This window comes from Stegodyphus dumicola, chromosome X2 (genome assembly GCF_044657685.1).
Source record: "Stegodyphus dumicola isolate Sdum_Otavi_A_Nest chromosome X2, ASM4465768v1".
NCBI lineage: Eukaryota > Metazoa > Arthropoda > Arachnida > Araneae > Eresidae > Stegodyphus > Stegodyphus dumicola.
In genome coordinates this window covers 18,327,528-18,341,063 of record NC_140781.1, presented here as the reverse complement: position 1 = coordinate 18,341,063, position 13,536 = coordinate 18,327,528, and the positions used below count along the sequence as shown (strand labels likewise).

General features: G+C 34.1%; 1 protein-coding gene across 2 annotated transcripts in view; it reads right to left on the bottom strand.

Annotated features, from left to right (window-relative positions):
- The window catches only part of sev (receptor protein-tyrosine kinase sevenless), a 215,533-nt gene extending 202,329 nt beyond the window's left edge, over positions 1–13,204 (bottom strand). For both annotated transcript variants that reach the window (XM_085810043.1, XM_085810044.1), the window contains exon 1: positions 13,102–13,204. In XM_085810043.1, coding sequence (XP_085666169.1) covers positions 13,102–13,188 — 87 coding nt within the window. In that variant the 5' untranslated portion in view covers positions 13,189–13,204. The remainder of the gene's footprint in view (positions 1–13,101) is intronic.
- Positions 13,205–13,536: the final 332 nt, after the last annotated feature.

Here is a 13,536-nt window from a genome sequence, read left to right as displayed (position 1 = left end):
TCTTAGATGGGCAGTTAAACAGCTTTCACTGCATATCGACTTTGTAGCAAAGTAAAGTAGGATTTTGACTCGCCAAAATTTAAGTGCACAGAAGTACACTGAAGAGGTCCTGCAAAAAAAATATTTTACCTTTTAATCTTTATCCTATGTCTTTTCTATCGCACCTCTTCTGAATTAAAATTTAATCACTTTTATTCATATGTAAATGATGTCATATGATAAGCTATATAATCTCCGTATCGTGGTTTATGATATTCTCCTTCCTTATAAACAAACGTTGCAGGAAGCTAGTCAGAAGATTTATATCCTGTATACTCAGAAGATAATAGTGACTGTTAATGCTAAGGATGATTAGTTTAAGAAGTTCCAAAGGAGACATTTTAATTTTGAAGACGAGCCTAGAAACAGGAAAGAAGTGAGATGGGGGATGATGAGTTACTCGTAGTTTGATGAGCTCGTAGGGCCACCAGTACAGAAATAATGAACAGCAGAAATAACACAAACATGCTTGTGCTAGTATTTGTGTTTTAAATTAATTCGCAGCTAGGAATATCGATTTGCGTTTGTCTGTTCAGAAGACATGAAGTGACCTGGTATGAGAAAGGCTTATTTTTTAAATGTTTCTCTAAAAAGACAATGACTGAGCCTAAACGATATGTAAAATCTCGCAGAAACACCAGGATTACATCCAAAGAAGGTTTTGCTGGGCATATGATGGAGTACTGAAGGTGTGGTTTATTTTGAACTGTTAGAAAGTAACCAAGCCATTAACGCAAATATCTGTTGTATTCAGCTAAGTAATTTAAAACGGGTTTTAAACCACTAAGCGTCTTTCATTGTTGAATAAATCTGACATGATTCTCTACGGGATAACAGGAAATCGTATTTTGCAAGAATGACTCGACAAAAGCTTAATAATGGAAATTTCTTAGTTATTCACGTATATTCCTACTAGATCCTTCCTCTACAGTCACCACTCGTTTAAGTCACTGCAGCATTTTCTTAACTTTCAAAATGAACAGAAAGTTAAAAATGTAATAAATGAATGTTTTGGGTGTGATCAAATTCAACATAATTCTTTAAAAAGGAGGACTGAAAAACCTCTTAAAATTTAGAGAGAATTGATAAAAATTGGTGGTTTCTATATTTAATAATCAATATACATTATGTATGCATTAATATTTTTTTCATTTGGAGTTGTCTTTTCGATACAGCGTTATTTTCCTGTCCTACCTCATATAATAACACAAAATATTCCCATCATCTCAAATGGTGCCAAAATATATTCAAAAACCGGAAAAAAATCGAGCTCCAAAATGCGAGAAATATTAGTATTTTTTTCGTTACAGAAAAATGCGTTGGTAAAATTTTTCTAAACTTAAAAAAATATGTCTCTTGGGTTAATTCCTTTAATAAAAATCTAAAACAGAGTTACATACTTAAAAATATTTTTATTGGCAACACTAAAATTGAAAATAAGAAATGTGTCTTTAATTTAAGGATGGCCCGGAAGCAACAGTATCGGTTAAATATTTCGAATAAGCTTTTAATCTTTATTTCGACAACTAAATATGAGGTTACATAAATAAGAATCAAGTAAAGTATTTAGTCGAAAGTATCAAGTTGACGCATATAAATATATTCTTACAGAAAATATTTTGGTGCGTGTTGCTCTATCACGGAAAAAGATCAGAAAAATATTATTTTTCCACCTCGCTTCGTTAATTGGAAGATAAAAAGGAAGTTCGAGCATTCAGCGCCTAATTAGAGCACTACCGATTCGTTCAATTACTTGATCGTTCGTTCGCACTTGTTGTTATTAAAGGCACAGTTCAACTCATCTCGAGTACTTCCGATTATAGACGATCACTCGCGTGAAGGGGAGGTTTTAAGCTTTTATTATATTTCGTAAAAATGATATGGATTAATTTATAGAAACATGTGCAAAAATTTAATATTTATTTATAAGTAGAATTCAAATCAAATTTTTTAATCTCTTTATTTCTAGCATGCCTTAGTAGTAAGGTACGTGGTGCTTAGTTTAATTAGCAAGTTAGATCTTAGGTTGAATGTTTGTATGTACTTTCGACGATTCATCGGGCTTCCTGTAGGTTAGTTTTACAAATATCTTACCATGTAAAGTCATTAGGTTATTTTTATGTAGGAAATATGAAAAAATGAGCAAGGCCTTCGCCGGAGCTCGAACCTGGACCTCTCGAATACGCGCCGAGTGTGCTACCGTTATACCACGAAGGAATGCAGAAACGAATATATAACGAATAATGCAGAAACGAATATATAACGAATATAAACCTTATAACGAATCCAAATAAAATTATACTATTCCAGATGTCCTGAAAACATTTACTGGTTTCATATTGTTTCTCACTTGGTACTTTTACTATTATGATGCCAATTCTAAAACTATTGGAAAAAACATGAATTCAGAATACCTAGGAATTTTCTGACATTTTAAATTTGTTATCTTTTCCCCATAAACATGAAAAGAGGTGCAAAATATGCTTTCTTTTTCGACAGCATTTTAATTTCATGCTCTTGTTTTTTTGTTTTGTTTTGTTTTGTTTTTGTTTTAATTATTAGCTTAAATTATTTTTTCCTGTTTGGAAAAATCTCTACAAAACTGAAATTTAATCCTAATACTTTCATAAACTTTTTATTTTTTTCTAATTAATTTGTCCTTTGTTCATACTAACATTTATATTAATTCAGAATTTATGAAAATCCCGTCTTTCATTTAGCTGGAAGATAACTCAATTAACTAGTTTTGTTATTATCTGCATTTGGTACAGACACTGGCCAATCAATGAATTACAAACCCAATATCAATATTTTATTGGACCACTGCACAGATAACTGCTCTAATTCATTTGGGCATCGAATCTAAATGCTTCTGAAGTGCATTTACGTCCAGATAATAACAAGCTATGCAACCTTTTAGATCTTGTAAATTAGACGGAAGAGGAGAGTGCTGTCGGATGCGCCTTTCCACCATATCCCACACATTCATCCCACCACATTACCCGTTTCCAATCCTCATATGTACAGTGTCTTCTTTCCCGATACCACTGCTCGAGTTCTTGCATGTCGGGCAGAAATGAGTGGTTTTTCTCATACGCATCCGACTATGCATTCCTATCCTCTGCAGTTTGCTGCCCATGGTTCGAGCTGAAATCTGTTGGAAAGAGCCTTGGTTGACGGTCTGCGTCAGTTGAAGCACGGTAGAGTCCCTATTCTGTAGGCCCACCAGCGGCCGAGCGGTGAAGACGCTGAATACTGGTAGTTCGGTCTGAGGTTCGAATCCCGCGTACGGGCTGGCTGCATGGGCGTTTCCGTGGTTTTACCCATGTGTAACGTGTATACGAGTCAGTTTCCCTTAGAAAGTTCTCCACGAAGGTATCCCTTCCTTTAGGCAGATAGCCCTCGTGTGCTTTGCCATAATTAAATAATCCAATCCCTGTACAATTCGTCGGGGACGACGCCGATCACTCTCTTAGAAATATGTGCTCGAACCGCTGTTACGTCTAGAAAAGAACTGTGGGTTCTGATTCCAATTTTTGAAAACCTTTGATTGGGTGCCTTTTAAAAACCCAGTAAGAATTGCTGTCTTGAAAATCGAGGCCCCTGCTAAACGGGCATCCAACAATAAGCCCTTTTTCAAATGATGAAAGATCTGTCGTTTTTCCCATTTTACTTCATTCATAGTGAAAAGCATTCTTCCGCCTTACTTATACTAGCATTCTAACCACGTGTAACCCACGTCATAAAAAATTTGCATACTTCATTCCTAGCACACATTCACATTAGAATCTCAAAGGTTTTTCTAATTCATTGGGCAGTGTGTGTGTATATATTTTAAAGCAAATTTTATGTGCATTTCTTGCCTGTTGGCAATAATAAACAGAACAAAATATTTCTAAATATGCTCGAGTTCTTGAATAATAGTGTAATATAGATCAAAGAAAAATACATATCAGTAGTTATTATCAAAGTTGATGTACATTTGGTATGCTTGATCGGGGTACGTTTAGTATGCATGATCAATTAAATTCTTAACAGAATTAAAATTTTATATTATCTTATTTATACTTTTATCATCATTTGTAGCATCGTTATCAATTAATAAAAGAGATTTCTAAGGCCATATGATACATATTTGGGCACAGAATCGTTCACTTCTTTTAATCATTTACGTATTACATTTTTAATAACAATAAAACACTCCGTGTAAAAAAAATTAATTGAAAAATGAACTGTTTTATTTTAGTTTAGTTTGAGACACTCTCTGTAGTCATCTTTCACAAAATCCACAACTCGTAGAATACTTTTAAGGCTACATTTTACAACACTAATATTCTAAATGGATTCAGAACTATTTTGAATAAATTTTAATACAGAACCGACCCCAACATTAGCAAAAAATCGCTGGGAAAATAGACTGAATGCATGGGACAGAACAGAATTAGAGAACCCGTATAATTCCTTTCCCTTTGGAAAACTGCAACTAGAATATGTTTTTTAAGTTTTGATATAAAGCAGAGAAAGAGAGAGCGCATTCCCACTGCTGTCCGCTTCCAATATAAACCACAAGATATGAAGTCATCCAATAACCGAACAAGTGATTGCAGTCCTCTTCTGGCTAAGTTACAGGCGAACTAACAAAGTAAAACTAAAGAAACGAGTTTGCGGAATGGAATCCTCGGAAGAAGAATCTAAAAAGTAAACTCTGCACCACCAATAAGTAGCTTCTGATGATAATATTACCTCATGTCGAACTTTAATCGACTGCGGATCACTTCCTACCTTTGAAACTATTTTGTTACGATGAAAAGTACCCCTGGACCATGTGTATGTGGTGGGGGGGGATCATAATTCGGTGGAGCGGAAAAACCACTTCCGTTGTAGTACGAGCGGCTCGAAGAGAGGGGACGCAGCTGACGGCGGAAGCCTAGGCACCGAAGCGCGCCGTCAGGAAACGCATTGTATCGCGCCCTACCAAAAAAAACCGACACAAATTCAAATGTCCCGGGAAAAGTAGGGTTCAATCACTAATCACGCTAGACAACTAACTCAGTAGAGGACAGCAAAAATTCGCTCACATCCCGACTGATGTTTCCAGAATTGTGTCCATTTCCCGCTCTGGACACTTCGAAGCACTTGCATTTCCACAATGAAAAAGAAAGATAAAAATTATCAAATCATCCAGGTTGCAAAATATACCCAATTTAGAGTCTGATCATGCAAGCTTTCACAGAGAATATATAGAAACATCTAGTGGGCTAAAAACTGAAAAGCTGAGTAAATAAATAATTAATTGGGATGATAATGATAAATGCTATTGTACTTTATTTTGTTTCTAAAACAATCAGAAAAAATGGCTTTAATTTTTTTTTAATTTTATTTTATTCGTCTCAGTAGTTTGTAACTACACGAATTTACAATGAATAAAGACCTGAAATCCTTTGTTTTACATTCAAATACCTCTTTTATTTTATTGTTCCTGCAACTATTTTCTACGATAAATGACTTCACTATTAAAACTCATGATCTTAGTATTAGACTTAAATAATAGCAAATCATTGCGCTTTTGTTGAAATACACTGTGCAGCTTGTTAGTTTTTTACAAGCATGAAGTTGTTAATATAATATAAATTTACTGTATGATACCTTACTCCAGTCTGTGCGAATTGCTTTATATCAGAGTAGTCATGCTTTCAGGCGTTGTATCTATTATACTGCTGTCGATTTTTTTAATTCCATTAATTTTATATTCTTGATTTGAATCATGTCTGGTATATTTCAGTGCGCTACTAATCATTATCGATTAATATATATAAAGTAACTAAATAAAATAAATTAAATTAAAACTTTCTAGAATAAAATATATTTTAGAAATATAAAGCGCGAGAAATGAGAATAATTGTGAGAAAGATATAGATGGTAACTTCTTAAAGGCTAAATTAATTTTAGCCTTTAAGAAGGCTAAAAGGCTAAAATTAATAATAATTTTAGTTATTATTATTAATTTTAATTAATAATAATAACTATTATTATTAATATTAATTTTAATTAATAATTAATTATTATTAATTTTAATTAATAATTAATTACTATTATGGTTAAAATTATTATTGGTGATGTAAATTGTTATATGTAAACATATGAAAATTAAAACATTAAAATAAACAAGAAATGATGTTGCCAATTGAGCAAATTTAGGCTGATTTTTCAGGGAATTCCTGGAAAGTTTTAATTTAATAATTTTACTTTAAATAACAATCCTAGCTGCTTTAGTACTGGGTTTGTAAGGTAGCATGCCTTCGTGGTGTAGTCGCCAGCACACTCGAGCGCGTATTCGAGAGGTCCGTTGTTCAAGTCCCGGCGAGGGCATTGCTTTCCTAAAATATTTAATATCTCTGCAAGTTTTGAAATTCATTTTAACATATTTTAACACATACACACGTATATACATATATTCAACATTTAATTCCATCTAAAAATTAAGATGGCTACTAACGTCCTCGAATATTAGATTAAGAGTCCAATTTTTAATTCTTGTTACGTAGTCAATAAAATGAGTGAAATAAGGAATTTAAATAAATATTTTTCAATCTGAGGTACTGGTTATTGGTATTTAACAACATTAAATACATAAATAAGTGAAAAGGAATACAGATGTAAAAATTATTTTTATTTGTTTTAAAAACAGTGCGAATGGAACTCGAGCAGCTTTGTTAACCAAACACATCCTTCCATCCTCCTCACTTTCATCTAAATAAGTTATTAATTAATAATAAAATTTATTTGTACTTTAAATATATCAGAAACTAAAAACAAATCGAAATGCTTTAATTTGAAGCTCATTTGATAAAAAAAATTAAATAAATTCATATGTATGGCCTACCAGCGGCCGAGCGGTAAAAGACGCCAAACACTGGTAGTTCGGTCCGGGGTTCGAGTCCCGGCGAATGGGCTGGCTGCATGAGCGTTTTCTTGGTTCTTACCATGTGTAACGTGGATACGAGCCAGTTTCCCTTATAAAGACCTCCACGGGGCATCCCTCCCTTTCCGTGTAGTGCCCAAGGGAGGAGCACATAATAAACAAAAACAAAAAATACTAATAATAATAATAATAATAAATTCATATGTATTGTTCATATAAACTTTTCGTTAAATATTGTTTAATTTATCATCATTTTGATTAAATAGTTAAACTGGTTAATTTACTGTTATTGACAGGATTGGATAATTTAGACAAAGCAGACGAGGGCTACCTAAATAAACTCCATTCCGCTTTTGACCAAGAGATTCGCGGATGTTAGAATCTGAGGCCCTCTTCCCTTTATCCGCTTCCACAACCTCTCGAGAGGACTTCTGTCTCTACAGATTTTAAGTGCTCCCATGCCTCAAACACTGTGTCGTAACATTTGTTTGTGCTTTACCCGAGATTTGAACTCGGACTCAGAGGCATGAGACTCATTCAACTCCGGTTCGCGATGACTACTGTTTCTTTTATAGAAATGTATTACCTCTCTAATGAATTCGCAACAGCAAATAAGCTGCATATTAAAACAAATTTTCTCTTCAGAGTTGTGTATATTTTTTTAATTAAATTTTATAAAAAACGTGTTATTAGGTGATGCACAAACGCTTTTCCTGCATCAGTTTACGCAATATGAAAGTAAGACAGTTGCAAAAAATTTTGGTCAATTAGAATAATGATGCAAATGGTTCCAAAAAATATCAGTTAGCTAAAATAAGTCAGTTGAACTGCGTGTAATATAAAATACATCATTTAGAGCAACTTACTACAAAATGAAATAAAGATATAAATTATTAAGATGCACATATTTTACTTTAAAAATCACTCAAGTATTCTTCCAGTGAAGCTTCTGTAACACGGCAAATGGCAAAACCTTTGAGATGTGGTAGTTCTGCCAGGTTGCTAAAATAATAAATTAAATATATTACGCCTTGTGGAATGGCAACACATGCCCAGGCCGCATGGGTGATAAATGTCATCGTAAGGTACAGTAATGTAACATAATGGAACTGGAAATATAGAAAGATTAAGCCTGTAAATGTTTGTGACGTCGAAAAATTTGATTACGTGATTCTTTATCTTTCAATATTAATTTTAAATTTAACCTATAAAATGAAAGTTTAGTTGATAATATAATTACAGCATGTTTCCAGTTACCTACTAAATTCCCCAAGCAATCGGATCCTTACCATCTCAATCTATTACATACTTCTGCTTGTTCTAATCTTTAAACTTTTCCTAGTCCAAATTTCAGACAAATCTCATGACTCTTTCCACGCATCAAAATAAGCAAAAGAGAGACATATTAATTCATTCCATGACATATTAATTCTTTTGAAACTTACTGCCCGGCAGAATTATGCCGTATGTTAAGAATTAAAAGTACCTAAAAGTTATATTTACATAAACACTCTGAGAATATATATGTTGCTTTTGCCCAGTTCTTTCCACACAACAGAATAAGCAAAGTCGACGTAATATTAATTCACTCGAAATTTACTGCCGTGCAACATTATGCCATTTGTTATAACAAAAAACCCACAGTTAGTTTTGCATAAACATTCTGCATTGCTTTTACTCAGTTCTGTTCAGCAAACTTTTGTGCCAAAAGAAGATCAACTCATTACACGCAAATGTCAGTTCATAAATGGATCGTCCTCTGGCAAGAGGCTGTGGGTAATTTCAGGCAACAGTGTTCATTAGCGCATAACTGAGTGTGAATTTTCCAAGGTTGTCATTGCTTCAAGTTCCTGTGCGAGAATAAAAGCGGGGAAAGACCTATTCATGGTCCGGTTTCTAACGTCCCATATGTGGATTTCTCTACTGCTGGAAATAATGGAAACGGTTTTGTAAGCATAGCTCGCGCTTTTTTAACTTCAATTAACTAGAGTTTATTGATAACCTTCAGCGAGAAGGCAAAAATTATTAAACATCTAATACATCAATTTTTTTCCACATCTTTCTTATTCTAATCTTAGATAAATCGCCAAAGCTAATTTTAAGTCGAATACCTAAACTTCAACTGAATTTTCATTAGCTGTACAAACTGAATAATGAACATGACATTGAGATATTTATAGGGCAGCTTTTCTAATTCTTAGAGCCGTTACCTCATTTATGCTATGTTATACTATGCTACCAGAGCATTTATCATCCAGCGATATCTCTAGTGTTGTCATTGAGGCGAAGCGCAATAATTTAACTTCCACGCGATCTGAAAAAATAACTAACCAAAGCAGCATAAGATCATTAATTTATCTCTCAAACTGTAACTGCATTTGCTTAGCCAAATGAGTGATTAAAACAATGAGTGTACTTCTATTTTACATTCTTATTTCATGGGCTCACCAGCGGCCGAGCGGTAAAGTCTCTGAACATTGGTAGTTCGGTCCGAGGTTCGAATCCCGGGAACGGGCTGGCTGCATGGACGTTTTCGTAGTTTTCCCCATGTGTAACGTGTATACGAGCCAGTTTCCCTTAGAAAGTCCTCCACGAAGGCATCCCTCCCCTCAGGCAGATAGCCCTAGTGTGCTTTACCATAATTAAATAAACCAAACCAACCATTCTCATTTCATGTTCTAAATAATATTGCATTTAGATTCTAAGACGCACACCATAATATTAGTAGTAAACTGCGATTCTAAGGCGCATCTCTTTCTAGCAGTGTTTATATGAGAAAGAAAATGCATCTTATAATCCATAAAATAATGTATATCTAATTGATGCAAATTATAATATATTTAATTGATGTAATTTAATTATATATATTTAATTGATGTAATTTATTTGCAACTGAAAATTTTTAGAAATGTCAGCAGCATTATTATAATTGACAGATATTACATATGTATACATAATATAACATGCGAATAGGTGTCTTATGCAAAGAGTAACTTGTATTCTTTTATATTTTGGTACAGAAATATTTGTTCCTTCCCCCTTATTCTCTTGTTTTCTTTTAAACCTTAAGCGGTATTTTCAGATCACTAGTTTTCGATACGAATTGCATGTTTAAGGTGAATACGAATCAGTTTTCTTTAGAGAGACACTCTCCACACTCCTCTCTCTCCACTTTGACTCTCCTCTCTCTCCACTTTGACAGATACGTGCTTTTCCATAATCAGTCAAACAAGCAAACGTTACAAATTAAACATAAAAGCAGAATTTTATGAAGATTTTAATTTATTACATTCACATACACTTCTGTTTAAGGTTGTGGCACAAAGATTAGACTTCTAATTCTAATGATGTATGTAAGTCAGAAAACATGATCGGGTGAGCAAGTTAATAGTTTACTGTTCAATGGTACTCCTAAGTATTCTGTCTCAACAATATGACCGTGGGGATGAGTTATTAAAAGAAACTGGCTAGTAATCGCTTTACAGGATGGAAAATCACGAAAGCCCTACGCAGTCAGCCATTTCAGTCTCCGAGAATCGAATCCGAGACCCAATACCAGCAGGGCCCAATTAAGTCAGACTGAGACCCTTTCTTTCAGGCGCTCCTAGCATCCAAGTTCCTCTGTATTATGAAGAAAAACAGTTTATTCGTTATTACGAGGAAATGCAGAATGATCTTGGGGGTGTCCATTACCCTTACTCTAGAGGGATTTAGAAGGAGCTCTAAATCCTTCCTGATAGGCCTAGAATAGGAGTCCCCAAATATATGCCAGAGGGCACCACTGCGACTGCCAGCGGTATTACCTGTGCCCACTGCTGTGCAACCACGATAAAAAATTATTACAGTTATAAGGTATTTCTTCTACTTCCCTAGCGTGCCTTCGTGGTGTAACGGTAGCACGCTGGGCCGGTATTCCAGAGGTCCGTGGTTCGATTCCCGGCAAAGGCGGTTGCATATTTTTCCTCTTTTCTGCTTCCAATTAATTTATTGACTCTACAAGTTGCGCCCGAACTAAAAGGGTTGTGGATGATGATTCTCCGCACCCAGGATTTGGCGACTATGTCCCCTAAAACCCTAGTCGCCCTTTAAAAAAGGGGAGCATATAAGGTATTTCTCCCACTTCCCTAGCGTGCCTTCGTGGTGTAACGGTAGCACGCTGGGCCGGTATTCCAGAGGTCCGTGGTTCGATTCCCGGCGAAGGCGGTAGCATATTTTTCATCTTTTCTGCTTCCAATTAACCTAACGACTCTACACAGTGTTCAATAAAATGATACATAAAATTTTTTATAGTTAGTAATTACTTATAGCGTATTCGTTTAAAAATCGGGATTGTCCCACTTTGAAGTTATAGTCCTAACATCCGTACCAATTTGTCTTTTTGACCCAGTTATTTGTTCAGATTTAAAAAGTTTCAAAATCATTGTTTCGGACAACGAATATCATCAAATCAGGGTACAGATCTCGACTTACAGATGAGCAACTTGATTATGGCTTACAAGTAGGAATATCAAGATACTCTCCTAATTATGAAGAAATGGCCTATGAAATAAAATGTCAAATATCCCACTGACTTTACGAATTACATTTCTAGAAAGAAATTTTTGCAAAGAATTTGAAAAGGAATTGTAAAGCAAAGAATTTGTAAACTTTTGTCTGCACTTTTTAGTAATTATTTATTTTACTTAGGAATACCATTAATACTATTTACATCTTGAAATTACATTTTTTTAAATAAGTTTTTTGTATATTATTACTTACGTCAACCTATAAATTTACCCCGAAAGAATAAATGTGTCTGCCACCCCACCGATATTCTAGAATGTGCTCGTAGGTACCAAAAGATTGGCTATCCCTTGACTAGAGAGTCTGGTTCCTGAACTGTGGGAAAATAGAGCTCAAGCTCAATAAACTTTTGGATTATAGTCTTTTTTGTAGATCATTAATCATTCATAAAAGTGTAGAGAATCTACTAGTCATTGGTAAAAAAAAGGATTTTTGTAATTTGTATATCCATAGTTTACGAAACATAAAAAATGAAATTGAATATATTTATTTATTTATTTATTTTCATATTAAAAGTTTCGTAAATTTCAATTCATCATTTCGATATATAGATAGACATTTTCATCTCACAAACATCAGCAACTTTGAATGAAAATTTAGAATTTATAGTTTGTTTAAGAAACACCGCAAAGCGCTAGAGGGCTGTATACATAAGAAAAAAGATACCTTTATCGAGAACATTTTAAGGAAAATGACTCGTACTCCTCTTACGTTTGCGGAAAATGCAGAAACAGTCATGAAACCAAACTTACAGTGTTATAATAAAAATCAGAAAATGCATATTTTATCACAGAAAACATAAAAAACAAAACAAGCTGCAGATATCAGATTGCTATTAACTGTTAAAAATTAGATTTTTATTCTCTTAATTGAATTAAAAATTTTGAGTTGAAAATATTGAAAGTGTACTCGAAATATTAAGCGGTACTTTATAAATAACTTTAACTTGGAAATGCAACAGCATTTTTTTAAATTCATTTAAATTCTTGTAATTATACTTTACATAGCTCTTCGCCTCTCTTAAAGCAAATAGTTTTCGCGTACCATGACTAGTCGATTATGGCAATGAACGAACATGACCATGGCAATGAACGAACGATAATGATCATGATGAACGAACCACCTGTGGCTGAATTGAAATGTATCACATATTTCGTTTAAATTCCAAGTTAACTGTCATAACTAAACATGTGGCGATGGAAATACGAATTAAACACTTGCCTGAAATAAAATACTGCGGGAACTGAAAAATTAAAATGCAATAAATTATAATTTGGGTGGGGAGTAATTTTTTAAATTCCTCCCTGTTGCAGAAATTAGAAGACATAGCTCTAATTACGGTTACAATTACGGCCTCAGTCAGATTAAATGAGTTCTAGCTACGTATAACTCAATTATTCACACCACGCATGCTAGCAATAGCAATATGAGTATCACGTTACGTTTCTAAAACTCACAAAAATAGGAAAGGTACATTGCAATTTTAACCAAAAAAAGTAAATGTTACTAAAAAAATTTTAAGAGCAGCAGGTAAATTTTGAATAAAACGTATTAAATATCAAAAATTGGTAACGTACCCATCTAGTGTCGCACTCCAGGTAACAGGATAAGAGGGGTGAGCCAGAAACTAGCGAGAGAAACAGGGCGAACACCACCAGTCTCATGCTTCTCTGGGTGAGGACTGAGGAGATTTCCGACGGATATTCTTCGCTTCGGCCCCCACGACCGTGCTTGCGTCAGTGACAGAAACTTTTCCCATTGGTCCGTTTCCATCAAAAATGGGAGTTGCATTTTCGTGAGTTGCGCATCTTTGTAAACGCTGGATGTTTTTTGCTCCAGCATTCAGGCACTCAGACTTAAATCTCACTCAAAGAAATAAATCTAGCACTCAGACTTAAATCCTTTCAGTGAGATTATTGCAGCATTAATGCACTAGAAAGTGTCTGAAGAGAAAAGCACATTATAATAAAAATAAAATAATTTAAAAAAATAAAATAAAATGAACGTGAAAC